The sequence below is a fragment of the Halictus rubicundus genome, chromosome 2, assembly GCF_050948215.1.
Source record: "Halictus rubicundus isolate RS-2024b chromosome 2, iyHalRubi1_principal, whole genome shotgun sequence".
In the NCBI taxonomy this organism is placed as follows: Eukaryota; Metazoa; Arthropoda; class Insecta; order Hymenoptera; family Halictidae; genus Halictus; species Halictus rubicundus.
Genome location: NC_135150.1, coordinates 20,073,255 through 20,093,614, shown reverse-complemented (window position 1 = coordinate 20,093,614; position 20,360 = coordinate 20,073,255). Strand labels below are relative to the sequence as shown.

Genomic DNA, 20,360 nt, shown 5'->3' with positions numbered 1-20,360 from the left:
AGCGAGATAAGATGAGATAAAATTAAAGTAAAATTGTTCGCCTTGTTGACAAGCAATACCGCAATGTATACGGGACTTTTCGAGAAGCGATGAAAAGTGTGTCAACTTTACCCGAGAGATCATACGTCCAGCAGAATTAGAAAACCGTGTGCTGAATGTTACGTGTACTATGATCCTTCACTGTCAACCCAATCGCCGAGTGTGAAAGATCGAGTGCAAAACCACCTGCTACATAAACATTAGAAAATGGCTAAGACAGGCTAGGGGTGCGAAAGGGGTAACCCATTCGGTCTAGTAGACCATGTCTGAAACGCTATTCGATTCGTTGATATCAATGTTCCAGCTGATAAAGAAAAGACGTGTGCCTAACAATCAATCGATATCGCATTCCATTACTCAGCCATCTTCGTATCTCTGCATACCACAGTAATTGTCACAACTATCGCGTTCCCAGTTCAGCAAGGTGTCGCTTTCTATCCCCACCACCTTCGTAACTCGGACCTGGCGTGACTATCGGAGCAAGTTTTATATTTATAGTAAATAAACTTTCTATGTCATTCGCTGTAGACGTGTCTCCCTAAGCGATTCAAAGGCTAACGAGTTGCTGAGCTACGGAGGAAAGCTGCACCATGAGATAGAATGATTCACATACTTCTCTTTTCATCAATTTGCACAATATATGGAGTGCTAGAAATAGATCAGTTTAGATCGAGTCATTTACACGCGAATAGTGTTGCGATATATAATTCACGATACTTGACGAAAATGTCACCGGATTAAACTATGATACCAGATCACATTAGCGTAGCATAATAGCATAATGTAGCACAGAGTGCTACGTTAGTCCCATCGCAAATGCACGAAAAAACGTCACTAAGCCGAAGCAAGTGGTTAAAGTACCTTAACCCAATAATTTACAACAGGGGAATTGTTTGTTCGGTACCGAGCAAAATGGGACCAAAAGCTCCTACACATTCTTCAGTTACTTAACGCGTTCGTCGCCGCGTCACCCATATGTGAGTGACTTAATTATTTGTGCAGGTTTTAAACTGTCAACTAAACTTGATTAGGATCTGTTACATGCAAGAAAGTTGGAGGATTACTCAGTATCATACATTTAACTTTTTGCAATTTTTACTTCATTAAATAACTTACTTTGATTTTATGGAATCTTTGGGGTTTTTAGTTGGCCGTTCAAAGTGTTAAATCGGTTACTTAAAAAGAAAAAGAAACGTGATAGTGCCAAAGCAAAGAGTCAGACAACCGCCGTCTAATCCTTCTGAAAACATACTCACTCACCCGTGTGATCAAACCTAATACAACCCATCCACGCGTCATCGGCCAATAATGGGACCAAGTTCGCCATCAATCGGCCTCCAACGAAGAATCCTGCCAGGTCTCTCCCACCCGGTGGCGGCGTGGGATAAAGCGCAATAGGGGCAAGCGAAGGCGATGAACGCGAGAAGGAGATAGGAGGTTACGGCACAGAGGGACGGAAAATCGGGTGGTCGGTAGCCGTGAGTAAGAAGGAGAGTAAAAGCACGCGTGCGGTTCCTCAGTTGTTGGGTCGTCGTTACACAGGTTCTTAAAGGTCCCGTCGAGTCTGGTCGCGTCTGATCCTGTCCCGGTGCACGGTCCGGCCGTATGGGAGTCCCGTCCGGTTGTGTGTCTGTCGGTCGGTTCGGTGTTCGGCGCGTTGCGCTGGGTGTTTGTAGGAGAGCGCGCGGGGGTTCCCCATTGGTTTGGTGTCTCCGTCGTCGTCGTCGTCGTCTCCGGTTCTGTGCTGTGGCTCTCTGTGGCGGTGCGCGCGCAGAGCCTCGACCGGCGTCCGACAGGAGTCGCTGGCACTGTGGCCGGCCTCGGGCTGCTCGAGCGGGCCGTTCAGTCTAATTTGAACCGTCGCGCGCGCCCGACGCGGGGCCACCGACAATCCCTTCTCCGCCTCGACGTGACACGAGGCTCCTCGTGCATGCCGCGTGCAACACACGCGCCGATCCCCCGCACGATATTATCCGCACGCGTGCACCAGCACACCACCAGCAGCACCAGCATCAGTGCTAGCAGCACCACCAGCAGCGCTAGCAGCACCAGCAGCAACGCGAGGAGCACGCCGCGTCGCGCGACCAGTATCGCCGCGCTATCGTACAATCGGTACCGCGCGCTGCATCGTGTCCGGTACCGGTCCCGCGACATTTCCGATCGGAAATCGTTCCGGATAACTAGATCTCTCCTGTAGGATCGTCCTAGGAACTCCCCGGATCGGTTGCACCGGAACAGTGAAGTGCGCGCGTCAAGGGCTAGACTTCGGTGGTACCCGAGAGCCCCGTGAGTATATTTAAATAGTGTGCCTCGGCCGGTCGGAGGAAGACGGTTTATCTCTCTCTCTCTCTCTTTCTGGCTTGGTCCTCTTCGTCATCTTCGTCGTCCGAGACTTGTACAAGCCGCTCGTGTGTCATCATCCTCGGGCTTTCCTCGTTTCGGAGTGCAACGTGATACCGAGGAGCCGAGCGCACGGGGGTGGCGCGCGAGATTCTTTATCGACTTTCGACGATTTATTTCGAGATACGGAAACGCTGACGGACGACCTCGTTCCCTCGAGGGGAGAGGTTTGAGGAGCTGCGAGACCGTCCACGACCACGATATTCTAGATCGGGGAGCTCTCCGTTTCTGAAGATCGTGCCCCCGGGTGCGCCTCTGCAGGGCGGCTTCCAGTTGACGTTGTATGCATCATCGTCGAAAGAAGAGGCGCCAGGGGACAATTCGGGGATCCGGTGGAGATCAGTCGCCGGTCGGTTGACGCGAGGATGCGCTGTCCGTCCGACCGACAGGATGACCGCTGAACCGTTCGTTTCGGCACCGGCCGATCGGGATCGCGCGCGATAATCCCGCGGATGAATCGGCCACAGTGACCACTGTCGCATCTTTGGGGGCGTCGAGGATGAAGAGGTCGGCACTAAGTTGGAAGAGCAGACAGCCGAGAATCTGTCCGATGGAAGTGCCGATGCCTTGCCTGCGGTGGTGCAACACCTCGTGAAGAAGTAGAAGAAGAGGAAGAAGAAGAAGAGTGCCGATCCGAGACAACAGCCGATCAACAGAGACAACGAGATCCAGAAGAAAAGCCTGGCCCGAAGAAGCAGAGGAAGAGCTAAGGGACATAGAAGTTTCGGGTACACCGGATGAGAGGCCGCTCTGAATGATCTGATCGCGAGAAACAGGAGAGGCCCGCGAGACCCGAAGAGAGAGAGAGCCAGTTCCGCGGCGTGTCCGAACCGAGGCGAACTCTCGCTCGCATCCGAGACAGCGGCAAACCAACCAAGAAGAGCCCGCCGGCGAGAGTGTTGTGTGCTTGTTCGGGGTGACCGAGGTGTCGGCCTCTCACCCCCGATCAAACCAGCAAGCAGGTCGGATGATGTGGGCGTCTCTGCTTTTGGCCGGGATCTTAAGCGGCTGGTGGGGCGCACTGGCGCTCGCTGCGGCACCCCCCGCCAATCGGAACACCCTCGGGGAGACGTCGACGAGGACGACCGCCGGCGAGCATCCGGCATCGATGAGCATCGTCGCCGTTCTAAACAACCTTGATCATCGTCCGACGACCTGGGACCTGGTTACGAGCGCCGTCGCCGCCGTTCCCGGACGAGACTGGCCCCGAGACTACCAGAAGCCCGAAAATGGCCAACAGCAGACAACATCCCCGGCGTCCTCTTCCACCGCGCTGGAGCCCTTCGTCAAGCTCGAGGACCAATGGAACCGTCGGTCTTCGAGAACCAACGAGGAGCTGTTCGACGACTCGATCAGGGCAGCTTTCGTCGCCTCGTCCCTGCGAGCGAATCGTCGGCTGGAGGACGAGCCGGTAGGACCACCGAAGACCGTCGAGACAGGACTGGTGCAGCTGCCTAGACACTCGTCCACCCAGACCCCTTTTCTCTACACTCAAGATGAGTCCTCGGTGGAGAGGCCCCGGGTGGTCCGCTCGACCAAGCAACGACCAAAGAACCGCACCAAGGCGGACTCGCCTCGGGAGCAGCGACGACGATGCCGGAACAAGGGCTGTCGCGGGCAAAACTGGTGCCCGGACATGGACGTCGGGAACAGGGCGTACCTGGCGCCGACGGTCTTCGAGGGCAAGGCCAGGAGCATGTCCTCCGTTAGGAAGCCCGGCTCGAACTACGCGGTGACGTTCGAGGTGAAACAGGTCTACAAAAGCCAGCCCGGGTTCCCGCCGCTACAGAAGAACGACAGCGTTCGACTACACTTCCGCGACAAATCCGCGCCTGGAAAATCAACGGTCTGCGCCTACGACAACGATGGAAGTCAACAGAAGCAGCAGCAGCAGCAGCAGCAACAACAGCAGCAACGCGATAATCAGAGTGGTGTGGTGCGAGCCAATATTAAGAGGGGTAAAGTGTATCTAGTGTTTGTGAACCGCGTGGGACCTAGAAACTTTACGATTCTCGGTGAGCCGGTGATTCGGAGCAAGAAGAACGAACAGGCGGTGCAGGCTGTCGTTCGGCCGGATTACGGTGAGTGATTAAAAACGATTCGTTCGATACCTACCTACTGTCTCTGTGTGTCCTAGGACGCTTCTCTCTTGGCTCTCGGCGATGTATACTTGTTGAGAACGTCCGGGAGCTGCTTCGCGGATGCTTCCTTCTGTTCGACGATCTTTCGCGATCGCTGCCGGTCAAGATCGTTTCTTTTTTTTTTCTTCTGTTTATGCGTGGCTGTCTCGAGCATCGAAATCATGAATTTTGGTCGAGATATTGACGAGTTTGCTGCGATTGAGTACAGTGATTTCTCCATATATGTCGCCAATGCCTGGATGATAAACGTCGCGGAATTATCCCCACTACCGCGGGGTATACCCCGTGAGAGGCTACGAAGCTCGAGAGGCCTCAGACACCGAGGAGTGTAAACATAACACGGCTCGGAGTATGTCTCCTTGACGATATATGTCACTGTCCGTACATGTTGTCATATATCGAGAATTCACTGTAATTATTTCGACGATTGACCCGTCTCGTGATCGTACGTTGCGATCTTTTTGATACTTCGTGTATCTATTACATTATGATTGTATAGTTATTCGACACATATGATCGCATATGAAGTCCGATTTTGTGATCGTTCTCATCTTCTATGTATCTATTACATTATGAACGTGATTCTTTGATTATTCGGTAGATATGGTTGCTAACTTTGCTGCTATAAGAATGAATTAATTTGAGTTGTCCGATTTTATGATTACAAAGGTATACAGGCATTGTAAAGGTGATTCAGTAGATATGGTTGTTAAGGTTGCTGCGATAGAGTAATCACAGTAACATCGTTCTTCAACTTGGTCCTATAAAAGTCTTCGTACCCTCGGGAAAAAATGCTTTCTGTTCTTGGACTGCGGCAAATCGACGGCCTTTTAAGACTCTGTCGTTACCAAGAGAGAAAGTTGGTAGCAAACATTGCTCGTTACAGCGAGAACGTCTTTGTGACGATTTAAACTTTGCAATTTGAAGCAAAGCACTGCTGTCGAAGAACGTCGTCGTTGCTGGACAATTCTTGTTTGTATTCTGTCGTCCATACGGTTGCAATCGTACAGATACTAAAATCTGAAGTATCAGATCATTTTCCATACAGTCACAACTTCTTTCCATCAACTATCGCAAGTTGGTCCACTCAAGAAAGCTTTACTGGGTCGTTAACCCCTTGCATCGTAACATCGAGCTAGGCTCGTGACGAATACTCCATATGGAATCTACTAGATATGTATGTGCATTATTGGTTTGATGTTAAACTGGAATAAAATTCTATTTCTGTGTCAACGATTATTAACTGTTCAATAAAGATAACATAGCGATAGAAAAAGTACAAATTTTGATATCCTCCTAAAAAGTTAGAAAACAAAAAATCTTTCCAGATACAGTGAATTCTCGATATATGTCAACAACACGGGTCTTGCCAGCGACGTTTATCGTCCAGGAGACGGCTCAGCGTCCGAGGTCTCTCGAGCTTCGTGGCCCCGCAAAAGTGGGTATAATTCCGCGACGTTTATCATCCAGACCTTGTCGACATATATGAAGAAATCACTGCATAAAGAAAGTCATAACGCAATTTTCTGTGGATCAAGAACCGCTCACCACCTGACCAAGCTGATCCATTACTCCACAAATCGGGATCTACGGTTAATTATTAAACCACGCTGAATCTTTGACGCAGAATCTCAAGTTCAGAGCTTCGAAAGTTCCAAGACCTCGGGATACCCTGTCCCCGCTTTGATCCACGTGACGATCGGAAGCTCGTTACATCTCCGACCGTGAAAATGATCCACTTTGTTAACGAGCTCTCCACGCGGATAGTTTTCATGCGATGGATACCAGAACAGTTCTCCGATGTACTCGAACGACTATAGAAACCTAATCCGTACTCGAGGCGACTTTTAGCCCCGGCTAGGAAACAGCTGGGACGATAAATCGCGATCAAGTAATGACGCTATTACTTGTTGTACCGTGAGTCTCGTTTCTGGGCTTTGTAGGAGCACGCCCACGCACGGGGAAGAGGCGCGTAACCGGGGGCGCGTATATTTAACCCTTTGCGGTCCTGTGTCTGACTCGACATCATATTTTGTTGCAGCTAGTCTCGCATTGAACTCGCTCTGGTGTACGAGCTCTTGCTTGTTTTCAATCAGTGCAGATGGCGAGAAAGAATGTTCATCACCAGTTCGTTAAAAATAGTAAAAATGGCAATTGCGTGTCAAAAGTGCTTGAAAACTGCGATTTTCATTTTCAATTGCTTGTGGTTCATAAACTGCGGACCTTATGCAAAATAAAAATTGTCCAGGTCAATTGTGTGAAACAGAAGTAAAATAAAAATGCATTTCCTCTTCGAATAAGTTTACAACTCGGGAATAATGTTACAACGTCATTCAATTGCTCTGTATTCACAATTTATTTTTGCTATAACTGCGTAAAATCCACAGTCTATTCGTAGCTACGTTGATCAGTACTAGATCCCGAGTTTTATGCGTTTTTCACAAAAGTGAGTAGGTGCAATTAAAAACAGTGAAAAGATTAAAACACTTTCAGAGAAAATTGCATGAAAATTGCTAGTGAAAAATATAAATTTACATTTAGCTGCTACGTCTTGCAATTGATGCACAAACTTTTTATGTTGCCTAAGAATCCGGAGTCTGACCATTACTATTTACTTGCCGGTTGAAAGATGGTCGAATAAATGGCAAGTAACTGGAACGAAATGGCAAAAGTTGCTAGCTGAGAGACGAGAGCGTTAAACGTACCATGGAAAATGGTCCTTTCTCGATGTCTCAATCAGGGAGATCGTCCTCTAGGAGTTTCTAAAGACGATCCGCCTAATCGATAACGTATTGTCGACCTGATTAAGGATAACCCACTTCATATACAATCAAAAGTCACAAATGGCACAAACGGCGACACATTATTTTTCATCTCGAATCATTCAAGCAAAATCTGTGAAAAAATGGCGATTCAAACGGGAACAAGGTGGACCGAAACGGCAAACGTTGCGAACGCGACGGCGAGTGGGACCATGTTGGATCAGTGGATCGGCAGGATCGTTTCTTAGGGGGTTTCGGAGACGGTGCATCTCGTCGATAACGCGTCGACGATCTTTTTTGCCGGGCTCGAGGAGCAAAGGAGACTCGTCGCTCGGCGATGACTGCTTCAGCACCGCGCGACGACGACCTTCCTTACTTGATTTATCGCGCGCGCGGCCGCTCCACTCCGAGATATCGAAAGTAGCTCGTCACGGAACATCTGTGAACTGTTGATGAGCTGACGCTGGCTGCCTGCTTGCCTGCCTGCTTGCCTGCTTGCTTGCCTGCCTGCCTGCCTGCCTGCCTGCCTGACTGACTGCTTGTGTTCGCCTGTCTGTGGCGGGCACTCGCCGCGCACATGTGGCTCTCTTCGCGTGAAAAGAGTCAATCGAACCGACTGGTAGGCACGCAGTGTCTTCGATCGAGTGTACGAGGAGGTAACCGTGTTCCCGAGACAGCGGGACCGTAAACAGGACCTCCTTTCGAGGGCCTTTGGGTCCTCGCCACTCTGCCAGCGGGTCTAACGCTGGCAGGAGACGAGACACAGACTCGTGAGAAATTCTCGTTACTGGTTTCTGACTTGACATTAATACTTTGTGATTTGTCTAACGTTAAGCCTGCCACTGACGATCGTGTAACCGGTTTCATAGTGTTCAGTTTGTAATTGTTGAAATTTGAAACACGATTCTGTTCGTTGTACACGTCCCCCTATTCAGGCACACGTACAAGCGCATGATGACGATTCCGGAAAATCGAAAGATACACCACAATGCTCTTTTAACACGTTGACTGTCATGTCACCCATATGTGGTTGACGGAATTATTTGTCCACGTTTTAAAATGAATTTTTGTGCGTTAATGCAAGAAGTGCAAATGCAAGAAAGTTGGAGGACTTCTCAATATCATACGTTTAATTATTTTCAATTTTTATTTCATTAAATAACTTTCTTTGATTTTATGGGATTATTGAGGTTTCTAGTTTGGCAGTCAAAGTGTTAAAGCATGTTTTCTTTTTTAGATAACAATGATATTTTGCGAGCTCGGTATTTTTAGTGTCGAGGAAAAAGTGTCTGTTCATAGTAGCCCGTTGCTCTAACCATAGTTGCTCCAGAAGAGCTAAACTATGAAAAATTTGTATAGTACTGTGAGCAGTTTCTTTTGACAATGGAGATTCATTTTCACATATGGCGATTGATCAGAAGTGTATAACAGTGGGATAAGTAATTTCGGCTGAAATGCGAAGGTCTTGATATACAGTGATTTCTCTATATATGTCGCCAAGGCTTGGATGTTAAACGTCGCGGAACTATCCCCACTACCGCGGAGTATACCACGTGAGGGGCCACGGAGCTCGAGAGGCCTCGGACGCCGAGGAGGAGGCAAGATCCATGTGTTGACATATATCGAGAAATTACTGTACCAGACTAGAATGACTATGACTATAACTAAATTGAAATTGAATTGGTGAAACACGAGACAGTGGACACGTCACAGACGTTCACGAACGGTATCGATCACTCCCGACTTATCAGAATGATTAAGCGAAGAAATGAATTTCCCCGTAACGCTCGTTTCGCGCAATTGATGCAGACAATTTTTTTCTGTTGCATCAAGATCCGCAGTCTAGTCACGTCACTTGCAGGTGCATCTGTTTGCCAAGAGACCACTTCCAGAGATTAATCGACAACGAATTTGCCGACGTCTGCTCGCAGCTTTTTAACGTGTACAAATTACCGAAACTGTTTTAGCGATGTAAAAATCATTCCGAGTGATAGTTGGCACAGTTGGCATACTGCTGGATAATACAGACTTCCGGTTGGCTAGAGTGGGTTGTCAGGCTCATGGGTGAATAGATTAGTTGGAGGAGCATTAAGAAGCGGAGAGTGACGAAAAGCGGATAAAATATTACTTGCTGCCTGTCATGGCGCCTTTCGTCGATTATTGGCGTATCAGTTTCTTGAAGTATCTATCAATGTTCAACGTGAAAACGCGAATTATAGTCTAGAATGAATCTTGATAACAGTCTTCATAGTCGTTCTCGTAGAATTGTTAAGATCGTGCATACACAGTATTATTCGTGACTCATAAAATAATAATTAGACTGCGCACAGGAGTCAAACAGACAGTTTTTTCTCCTTTTAATAATTTGATAAGCTGGGAATTGCATCTTTTTTAATATAAATGCATAAAATCCCAGTCAAACAGGTGTTCATAGTACCTATAGCATCAACATCGTACTATTATGAAAAAATTGACATGCATAAAATTCCTTTGATTTTCGTACAGTCTTCGTACAAAGAGAATCAGCGAACCGATGCAATTCGGCTTTGTAGATAGCAGACCAGGCATTTAACCTCGCACGGCAGAAATACAATGTGGGTCCATTTTGACCCGGCTCTCCGGAGTCTTCGTTTACCTCCCTAGCTTCCAACAACTCTGAAAAGCTCTCACAAGTTCAACAGTACCAACCTGTTCCAACAACCACCAAGTTTTCGATTGCTCTTATTTGGGTCTTATAATTCTTGTTAGATTGCCAGATGATCATGCCATGGTACGTCTCGGAGAATGCAGCCTTCTCCACGTTAGCACGTTATAGCGCAACCAATGATGTTTCTCATCGTCCCGCGAATAAATGGAGCAGTTTGAGAAGTTGTCGGAAATTGTTCCGATACAACTGTCGTCTCTATTTTTGCCGGAGAAAGGGGACGACAATCTGTCATACGCATTCCCGAAACAATAGGTCGCCAAATCGGTTTTATTCGCCTCGCGAGAACAGCTCGCGACTATTCCGCGGCATTTCCCGAGGAGCGTTTCTCTCGCGCGGGCGAGCGTCGCGGGGGCATCTCGCGCGCAAAGCGGGCAAAGCGGGCAAAGTTCTTTGATACTTCTTTGGAGTAGCTCCGGCGCGGAGCTTCGTTAGCGTCGTTTTCGTCCTCCACTTTCCCCGTCTCGTTTACGAGTTCGGAACTGTTGCGCTCGTTTGCTTTCCACCCCCTACCCCCGTCGCCTATCCAGCCCCATCGGCGCTCTCTCGCCCCCGTGCGTATTACACATCCGCCTTGACGCGTATCGAAAGTTTCCGCGACTTATCCCATTAACGAGCCCCCGAAGTATCTCGCCCCCGTGGAAAGCGGAGCTTTAGAGACCGAGAGAGGGAGAGAGAGAGAGAGAGAGAGAGAGAGAGAGAGAGAGAGGCAGCCTATAGGGGGTGGCTACCTTTTTCCTTAAACCGATTTACCGTGTACGGTCCGAGCGGCGCGAATAAATTGGATCTCCCTCTCTCCTCTCTCTCTCTCTCTCTCTGTCTTCGCGCTGTCTTGATCTTCTAAGAGCGCCGCGTCGTTGTCGCGCGATTCGCGAGAAAAATTGCGCAATGGCGCCTGCCACTCGTCCGTCGTTATCTACTGCATTCTCCAGCTTATCGGCGCTTTATCACTTGGCGAACGCATTGTTTACCGGATATCGGAGTTACTCATAGCCCCGCGTTATTATCTGATCCACGTAACTCCTGTGATGTCACCGGGAACTCGTGTGGCCATCAACTGGGACGTGATCCCTTTCCTTCGAGACGGAGCATGGAGGAAACGATGGGAATGTAACCGTAAACTGTTTTATTAACCGGTGCGCGGGATGCGATGACTATAAAAAACGGAATCGTCCTGCAACGACGTGTTTTTGAAATGGAAGAGAAGAGCGGGGCAAATGTTACGTAAAAATCAAATTCGTGAGCTCTCGTCCGTTTTGTTGTTCGTCTGTGAACAATCTACACATATTCAAGTTGTAAAGCGATCCCCGTACATTTTTTATGCGTTCACGTAATTTCACAGCTGACCCGATGAACACCGTAGAAAATGTGAATACGAAGCAAAGTTAAATTGATTATTTGTCAGAGCGACGAATTAATTCGTACACCTAATCGAACGGTAGAACATTTATTTCCGCGGTAATACGATACGATACAAATGTTTGAATATCCGACCGTATATTAGGTCGAGTCGTAAATAATTTCCGTTTCTAGGAACAAATTGTAACGCTGCATTTACCGTTGCACATTCACTATCGTAATAGAGCGTCATTGGATTGCAGATTATATGCGTTTATGGCAGAAACGGGCGGGCGAATTTTCAAAAACAGTAGAAGGACTACAAGAGATTAAGAACATCGATTAACGTCCATCGAGTGCTTCGATAAGAATTGTAGACTCGACCTAATTAAATCGTGTCAAATTTGAAAAAAAAAATATTCTTGGTTACTATAATAGGAAAGCGAGGGCCCAGGTTTTCGTACGGGAGGATCCAAGGTCTCGGTAGTATGTCGGCCCGTGGGAAAAGGGTTGGAGAGGTTGCGGCGCGAACGGAGGCGCAAAAGCGTTGCAAAAGCGGTGCAAAAGCGTCTGGTGTCCAGCGTCTCGACGCGATGCGACGCGACGCGACGGTTCGTTGATCCGCGATCCGCAAAAGCGGGTCCGTGCCGGCCCTTCTTCCAGTTGTCGGTGACTAAGCCAGACGGCGAGGGGGACAGGGGACCCGGGACGTCAATTATAAGGCCTTAATCGGAAACCCGTCCTTACTTCTGTTGGCTTACACTCGGCCGTGCCACCCGAGCGAGACAACGGCCGACGAGAAACGGAATATCGAGAGCGCATAGACGCGTCACCGTCTTCGCCATCTCCTATCCGTCAATCTCCATCTCCGCGTTCATCGTCAAAACCATCCTCTTCTTTCTAGATCACCTACCCAATCCTGTGCACCCGTGAATCCCCCCAAAATGTCCACGGAACGTTGCACTCCCAATTTCTGTCACCTTTTTCCTCCTTATTTTCAATCTAACTGTTTCGCCGGATTTTGGCAAAAATGAGTAGGCGTACTTTAATACGGTAAAAATATTAGAAGAATTAAAAAATAATATTGTATCAGTTTCAACCTAGTATCCATATTAACCTTTAGCACTCGAATGGTGACTGTAAGGCACCACTAAAAATTGCTGTATCATTCTTCAAAATATTTTTTAACATTATTGCATTTGTTTGTATTTAATAAGTTACTGGACATTTCAGTATTGTACAAGTAAATTGCACCATTCTTGTATGTATAACATGAAAAAAAATATATAGAAGGGAAATATTCTAGGTCGGAAGAAATGTTTTGTTTTGGAGTTAAAATAGCTTCGAGTGCAAAGGGTTAAATGACAAAATAATTTCCTACTTCACTCGAGGTTGTCGCAAGTCAGGCACAGTGAATTCTCGCTGTAAGTCCCTTGCGCGATTCTGGCGAGGGACATTTAAATGAAATCTGTGGTTCTCGCCGAACGCTGCATTTGAAATGCACGCTGGAAGGTATATGACCCTCGCGTCTATATGTCCAAAACATACGCCTGATATACGGACATACGGACATACGTCTGATACAATGTTGCACGTAGAAATGGTGGGGGCAGTTCCAGTGACTGATTTTTATTTTTCATAAAGATATAATGATGTAGCTTAGCTTGTAGGATGCCTAATGACTACGCTTGTTGGGTAAAAGGCGAACGTCTACTTGCTTGCCATACAATGAATTCCACTTCTGCTTCAGAAAAATATTTGGCCCGGAAAGGGTCCGCGATTAGTTCATTGCTGAAGGATCCACCGAGTTTTCCAACCTTCTCCAAATTTTGTAGTTGCATCACGCGGTGCAAGTGCAAACGAAGTGCACCGCCGCATCCGAGAATAGCCCCGGAAACTCGTTCGGGGAAAGACGAGCGTTTCAATCGGCGATTCTCCGACGAAAAACGCCGGCCTCGTTATCAGCAACGATACCGCGATTGCGTCTCGTTATCGACGGAATCGCGGCCGTTAATATCCGGCGGCGACGACCGCCTAACGTAACAATGATGCGCCGAAGATACCGATTCAGCCGATGACTAAACTGTTTCGAAGTAAACCGGAGAGATACCTCTGTACGTACACGCTCTCGCCTCGTACACGTTCGCTTATCTCGTTCCCGTTCTTACGACCGGCTCGCAAACCGCGAATTGTGTTTCGAGTTCCGTGCAACTCCATCGCCGGAGCCTTACGGTTCGCTGCAATTACCGTGGCGGAGTTGTTCGCGAACTTAAGACCCGCGAATTCATTAATGGCTCTCGATGGATTCGCGACTCTAGGGAGCACGGGCCCTGCGGCGCCAGTGCTCAAAATGGACCCAAATCAGAGTTGAACTGTTCCGAAGCCACTTTTTCAAATGTTTCGAATAGCATCAATAGACTGCGGATTTTCATGCAAAAGAAATACATTTTCGAAGTCATTTGCAAGAAAATGAATAAAAATTGATTACCCCCATTGCTAATTTTATTGATTCGGGAACAGTGTAATTAAATTTGTTTTTCTTTTTTATTAGGAAATCTCTTACGAGATTTATCAGAACATAATTAGTGAGAAATAAAATTCGCAATATATTAGAAATGTCAGGCAAAAGTCGGTAAATGTTCTAAATCTAGACTTGTTCAATTTTTGCATGTTCACTTTCAATCTAGTTCTCCAGGATTAACCACTGTCCAAGGACCTGTTCCAGATTTATGTTTGGTGATATTAAAGCTATTCTCAGTGAAAGTGATATAGAACAAATTTTTTTGCGAATCGTGCAACATCGGAATAAATTCAGTCCAGTCATTTTTCTAAAGCAACGGAAGCAACTAATCGTTTTAACGTAGGTTTAGACTGATAAAGACTGATTGTTCAGTTTTCCTGGAAAGGGCACCGAACGATCAAAAATGTGGAGAGATAAGAAAACCGAGGTTCGAAAGACGAAAGGGGCGAATCGTATCGACTGCGATTGCACAACGGAATTGCCATTGGCAGGATCGTTTCGCCGCGGCGAGACAAGACGAGACGAGGTATCGTCGTACACGATGATAATTTCGCATTATCGCTCGAACCAGAGGCTTCTGCCGCGATCCGCAACTGCGACGAGAGAAGGGTAGCGAAACGGTCTCGCGCTTTCGCGAGTTATTTTGGCGTTCGCACACGCGGCGCGGAGCGGGTTCGTTAATCGTCTCGGTGCAGTCTTCTTCGTCGGGCGCCGCGGACGCTCGGATTATTCTCGCCTTTTGCGCGTCGACCGTAAATCTGCGAAACCGTGCTTCCACCGTGGAAGAACCTTCGTCGGTAGCGCAACATGCTTGCGAAATTAATAGATCCGTCTGTCGGCCTGCGAATTTTTACTCGTGCAAATATGTAGGTCATTGACCACACCACTTGGGGAATTTTATCCATGCTAGAGCTACGAACATCTGCAAACTTGATTCTTTAATAATTACCTGGAGAATGTCTTCGTCAAATGTTTATTATTTCTTGCACAATTTAATCGATGAAGTTGATTTTAGTTGATTTTTTAGCAATTAATTGGGGCATCTCTTCGTCAAATGTTTATCATTTCTGGTTGAATATTTGTCGACGCAAGGTACGATGTTTTGATTAATATTCTAGTAATTAATTGGGAGATGTCTTCGTGAAATGTGCATTTTCTCCGTCATCGTAACAGCATCGAAATGCATATTTTGCTGTTTTTTAGTACATTGACTGCCTCGCCAATGTTGCGTGTTGTGTCCTGTGTGTCACAATCAAATTTTCATAATTTAGATACGATGGTAAAATATTGGACAGCATATTCAAATATGATCATATCCGTATGAATAATGCATTTTTCATACCGGCGTTGTCTGTAATTCTCCAATTGCTTACGCTGTTCAAAATTGTTCGGTACCAGCATTTCAATGGATTTTTGCACGATGTTAGCAGGAATGTCCCTGATGCTAAATATCAAATATTAATCGTAGTTGTGAGCTTAACAGTTTCAGAGATATAAACAAAATTCTCTACACCGCTGATTCTGACCGGGACCAGACTCTATCAAACCACTATGATTAATACTTCATGCATATCGCGTTACGTATATTCTGTAACTAATTGTATGCACAGAAGCTTTGTTCAAATTGAAATGGGAGAATTTTTTTCTCCTTGCCTTATGACATACAGGGATTAATAAGGACTTTCAAATGTTTTCCAAAGTTCAGGGATAGATCATCGTACAGCTCTGATCATGAAAACAGTGTGTAAAGGCTTCGGCGCAGGTATCTCCTAAAAATGCAGTGACCCTATCGACGAATCGAGTATTATGCTTCGTCAATAAAATATAACACAGCTCGGAAGGTGGTTAACCCTTAGCACTCGAACGGAGACTGTAAGGCGCCACTAAAAATAGCTTCAAATATTTCAAAATATTCAAAATATTTTTGGCATCCTTAAATTTGTTTGTATTTAATAAATTACCAAACCCTTCAGTATTATACGAAGGGAAATATTGTTATGAAGGGAAATATTCGGAAGAAATGTTTCGTTTTGGGGTTAAAATAGCTTCGAGTGCAAAGGGTTAATAGCACGCGTCTTCGACTCGGACATGAACGACACCACCGTCCAGTTACAATCATGATCGTACAAGATGCACGGCGCTCGCATTTCGGGCGTAGGTTTTCCGTGGCAGCCGGTGTCCCTTGACGGGCAATCGGCGAGGCATAATTGGCGACTTAGCGGGAAGCGTAGCTCGTAACATGGTCCGCGAGATTGATCGTGCTCCACGGAGGAAGGGGAGTAAGGCACAAGGGCACACCATGAAGAGCGGCGTCGAACGGATAGATAGAGCTCTAGACCGTGGGACCGACGAAGAGGGAACCGCCTAGAGGAAGCAAGAAAACGAGCCGGGGAAAGAAAGAGAAACAGAGCGGTTCCCGCGACGGATGAAGAAGGGAAAAAGACGGGTAAATGGTGGGGGAAGTGGGCCCGACGGGAGGGGAAAGGGGGGAGAAAATCGGCACGTACGTATCCAGAGCACGTACGGCCCTGTGCCCATACTCAGAGGAGAACCCGCAGGTACGCTCTATATACTGCGAAGCGGAGGCTCGCGCACAACCAGACGGTCCTCACACGCACGTGCACACAGGTGGAGGTGGAGCGACGCTACGGAGAGAAAGAAGGAGAAAGAGAAGGACGAAGAGGGAAAGAGATGGAGAGACAGGACAGAAAAGAGAGACAGATAGTGGGGGACCACACGTGTGGTGTGTGTATACACCGTGGCGGCGAGGAGCAGGTAGACTGCTGGGCGGCCGGCGATCCAGCCTCGAGCACGAGGTCTCCGAGGTGATCCGCCGATCCGGAGAACCGGTGCTCTCTCTCGATGCTCTGCTCCACCTGGCTCGCCTGCTCTCTGCGGGCTCGCATCGAAATTAGTTTACCCGGAATGCGATTGTAACGACGCACCGCGGCTCGTTGCTCTTGCTGTTTGCTACTCCCCACCGCACCGCGCCGTGATAATTCGGACCGCGTTCCATCGCGGCGTTTGACGTTCCTTTCGAAAATTAATTTAAGGTAGCGCGGTGAACGAGGAGGAGATGACGATCCATGGATCTTCATGGCAACTTCATCAGGAAAATTCCACGTGCGAGTTGCGATTTTGAACCTGGTTCAAAATGGTTGTACCACCATTTTGGGAGCCAGTGTACTATGGATCGTCGCGCAGCTCCGTGCAGATTCGTTCGTCAGGAAAATTCCATGTTCCCGAATTTTCAGGCTAGTTCACCAGCGAACGATCGACGATGGTTGTTCCACGTGTCTCGTTCTATGCTGATCACTGGGAGCCAGTGTGTCGGACTAGATCACGTTCGATAACACCGGACCAGGGTTTGACGTAATAATTCGATCGCGATTATGCGAGTGGGCCGGAGTGGGCACGCTACTCGCCCCCGATCCCCAGCGAGCGCGGAATTAGTCGCGAGTAGACTGCTCGGCGACTGTGCCGATCTACCGTTCTGTCCGGTCGCTCGAGCGCGATTATTTTTAGCGATCAGTGAACGGTGAACGAGCCTCGGGTACGCGCGAACGTTCCATGGTTTTTTCGATGATTGTGGGCAGCGGGACTTGATAATACCGCGATTGTCTTATCGGAGTAGAGGGAAGGGAGAGGCGCGAATTTGGATCAGAGTCCAGATTCGATCTAATCTATAATTTATAGTCAATTAGTGCTGCAAGCATTTTTCTCCTCGGAGGTATGCAGCTAAAATATAACAAAATTTTTGTTGTTTGAATTCGTGAACTTTTCTGATAAATAGGATGACTTATCTGATTCTAGCACATTATCAATCTTATCTTATTGTAATGTTAGAATCGATATCTTATTATAATTCAACGGTTGCTCTTGAGTAGCTAAAGATTCCTACTAGAGTGAAATCTGTTTACAGTGATTTCTCTATATATGTCGCCAAGGTCTAGACGATAAACGTCGGGGAATTATCCCCAATAAGCTCGAGAGGCCTCGCACGCCGAGGAGTGTAAACATAACACGGCTCGGGTATCTCGGGTATGTTGCTATTGACAAATATCGAGAATTCACTGTATTCGTACTGAATATGGGACGTACTAGACTAAAATCATTATCGAGTCACGCTGGACGTACAGTCTGTAATAAAATCGTTGTCACAGTAGAGTTGGTACTGCAGAGGGCAAAGTTCCAAACCCTAAAACAATAGTCACCGGGCATTTTCCTGGTAGATAGCTCGCCAGGAGGTTCGCCGTCGCGAAGACGCCTCTGATCGATGTCCGCCCAACACCCACTCGCCTCCGAAACCGAGACCGTAAGAACGGAGCATGTATCATCCGGCAGAAGGAACGGCGATTTCAATATCGCCGGGCATGCAGGGAATTTATGGCCCCGTTTTCTCCCAGAATTGGTCCATGTTCGCCGATCCTATGGCGCGCGCCCGGCCTCCGCTCCACGTCCTCCCTTCGTGTGTCCAGGTCTCTCTCGTCCCGCCGGATGGGGACTCGCGAAATTGGCACAGCTGGCCGGACAGTTGCCGTAGGACAATCAATGTTCCCGGATACAATGCGATAATTTGCTATCGCTTGTCGCCATCGTCGATTGAATTACGGGCATATTATTACCGTGCCGACGCATTTCCGTCGGCCGACTACTTCTGCCGGGGACAAATATCCGCGTGATTAACGACCGATCGGTCGAACCGATTCCGCGTGCTACGTCGTGTTCTACGATCGATACGGTTGTACAAATCACTGTGCCGACGCTGAATCTTCGCCCCCTACCGTCAACCTTCTGTCACCTCATCTCTCTCTCTCTCTCTCTCGGCTCCTCTTGTCAATTTGACACATCTTTTTACTAATTGAATCTTTTGATTAGTAAGAGCACGTGTGTTGCGCTTCCTGAAGTGTAAAAAGATACTTAATCCAGTGGAATTGAAGAATTCATTCGATCTAACAGATCCAATAGCTAGTCTGGACGACTCTCAGTAGGTCGCAGGTCCACTGTGACTGAACAACAATTTTATTCCAGGCTGAATGTCCAGTGTGTAGGTCCCATGTACAGGGTGTATAAAAATTATATGTCATGACCACCATAGCGTGATTATACACCTCTGGATCGGTGGAGATCTGTTTAAAAATGCATCGCAAAATTGACCTCGACCTTGAATATCAAGGTTAAAGTGTCGAAAATCTTTTTTTTTTATTGCATCCTATAGTACTCGTCACTCAAATTTTTCGACACTTTGACGTAGATCCTACATTTGGAGTATGTGGACAACGATTTTATTGTACTACGTCCAGCGTACTTGAACGAATTTATTCTAGTACATGGCTGCTCTGTCTGGACAGTGATTTTATTCTAGTATGCCCTGTGTGTCTAGTGTGGCTGAACAACAATTTGACACTACTCCTCCCATGAAAGAAATCCTAGAGTAGGTGTTGAAAAACAACTTAGCGAATCTTTGGTCCAAAATGTCAACTCTGAAAATTCCGGCCGATGTCGAAACAGATCCAATGATTTCTCTATATATGTCGCCAAGGCCTGGATAATAATCGTCGCGAAATTATCCCCACTACCGCGTGGTTATATAAACATAACACGGCTCGGGTATGTCTCCTGCACGATACACGACGCTGGCAAGACCCGTGTTGTTGACATATATCGAGAATTCACTATATTTGATTTTGCTGCACTGTGTGCCCGTTTCTTTTCCTCGGCGTCGCTTTCGCGCGCTTCAAGGATTCAAACTTGAACCGGGGGAACAACCATCCGTTCCTGAGATGTATACAGGGATCTATCGATCACCGTTATCGGCGGGAGCACGCGAAATCCGTGGAACCATCGAAGAAAAAAGCGGGAACGACGCCGCGTTCCGTGAAACACGATTCTCGTCTCTAACGCCTTCCTACCCTCCCCGTTTCCCTTGTCCCTCGACGAGATCACCCGTCGAAAACGCTTCGGTATCTCGTTAAAAACTCGGCAAAAAGTTGGAGCAGCTCCCCTCCGCCGACGGTTTTTAGCCCCGGCGCGACGGTTCTCGATTTTCTTTTTAAGCCGGATTCGAGCCTCCACCGCGAACGACGAGGAAAAAAAAGGACAGGCTGTCGATAACATGTGTTTTCCCCTCTCTCTCTCTCTCTGCTCGGCTAAATCGTGCGCCTTCCCCAACCTCGCTATCGGAGGCAGCCCTTCCTACGCACGCTTCCTTTCTGCTCGGAATAAGGGATGAGCTGGCTTAAAGAGTGCCGGATTGAATATCACGGCCCGCGAGCGTGCCGCGCGCAGTTCGCGGATACGCCCAACGATTTGTATGCCGAACGTGCTCGACTATTTCACCCTTGCCTGCCCCCTTCTATCTTCTCTGCCTCCTCCTAGTCCTCTTCCTACGAGTTCTCTCCTCAACCTCTTCCTCTTCTTCTGCTTCTTCTTCCAACGAGTCCTTCGTTTCTTAC

General features: G+C 47.6%; 1 protein-coding gene across 1 annotated transcript in view; it reads left to right on the top strand.

The window, feature by feature from the left end:
• Positions 1 to 1,902: 1,902 nt before the first annotated feature.
• The window catches only part of Vn (membrane-bound neuregulin protein vein), a 403,465-nt gene continuing 385,007 nt past the window's right edge, over positions 1,903 to 20,360 (top strand). Inside the window, exon 1 of the mRNA XM_076805822.1 lies at positions 1,903 to 4,520. Within this exon, the coding sequence (XP_076661937.1) occupies positions 3,407 to 4,520 (1,114 nt within the window). The 5' untranslated portion in view covers positions 1,903 to 3,406. The remainder of the gene's footprint in view (positions 4,521 to 20,360) is intronic.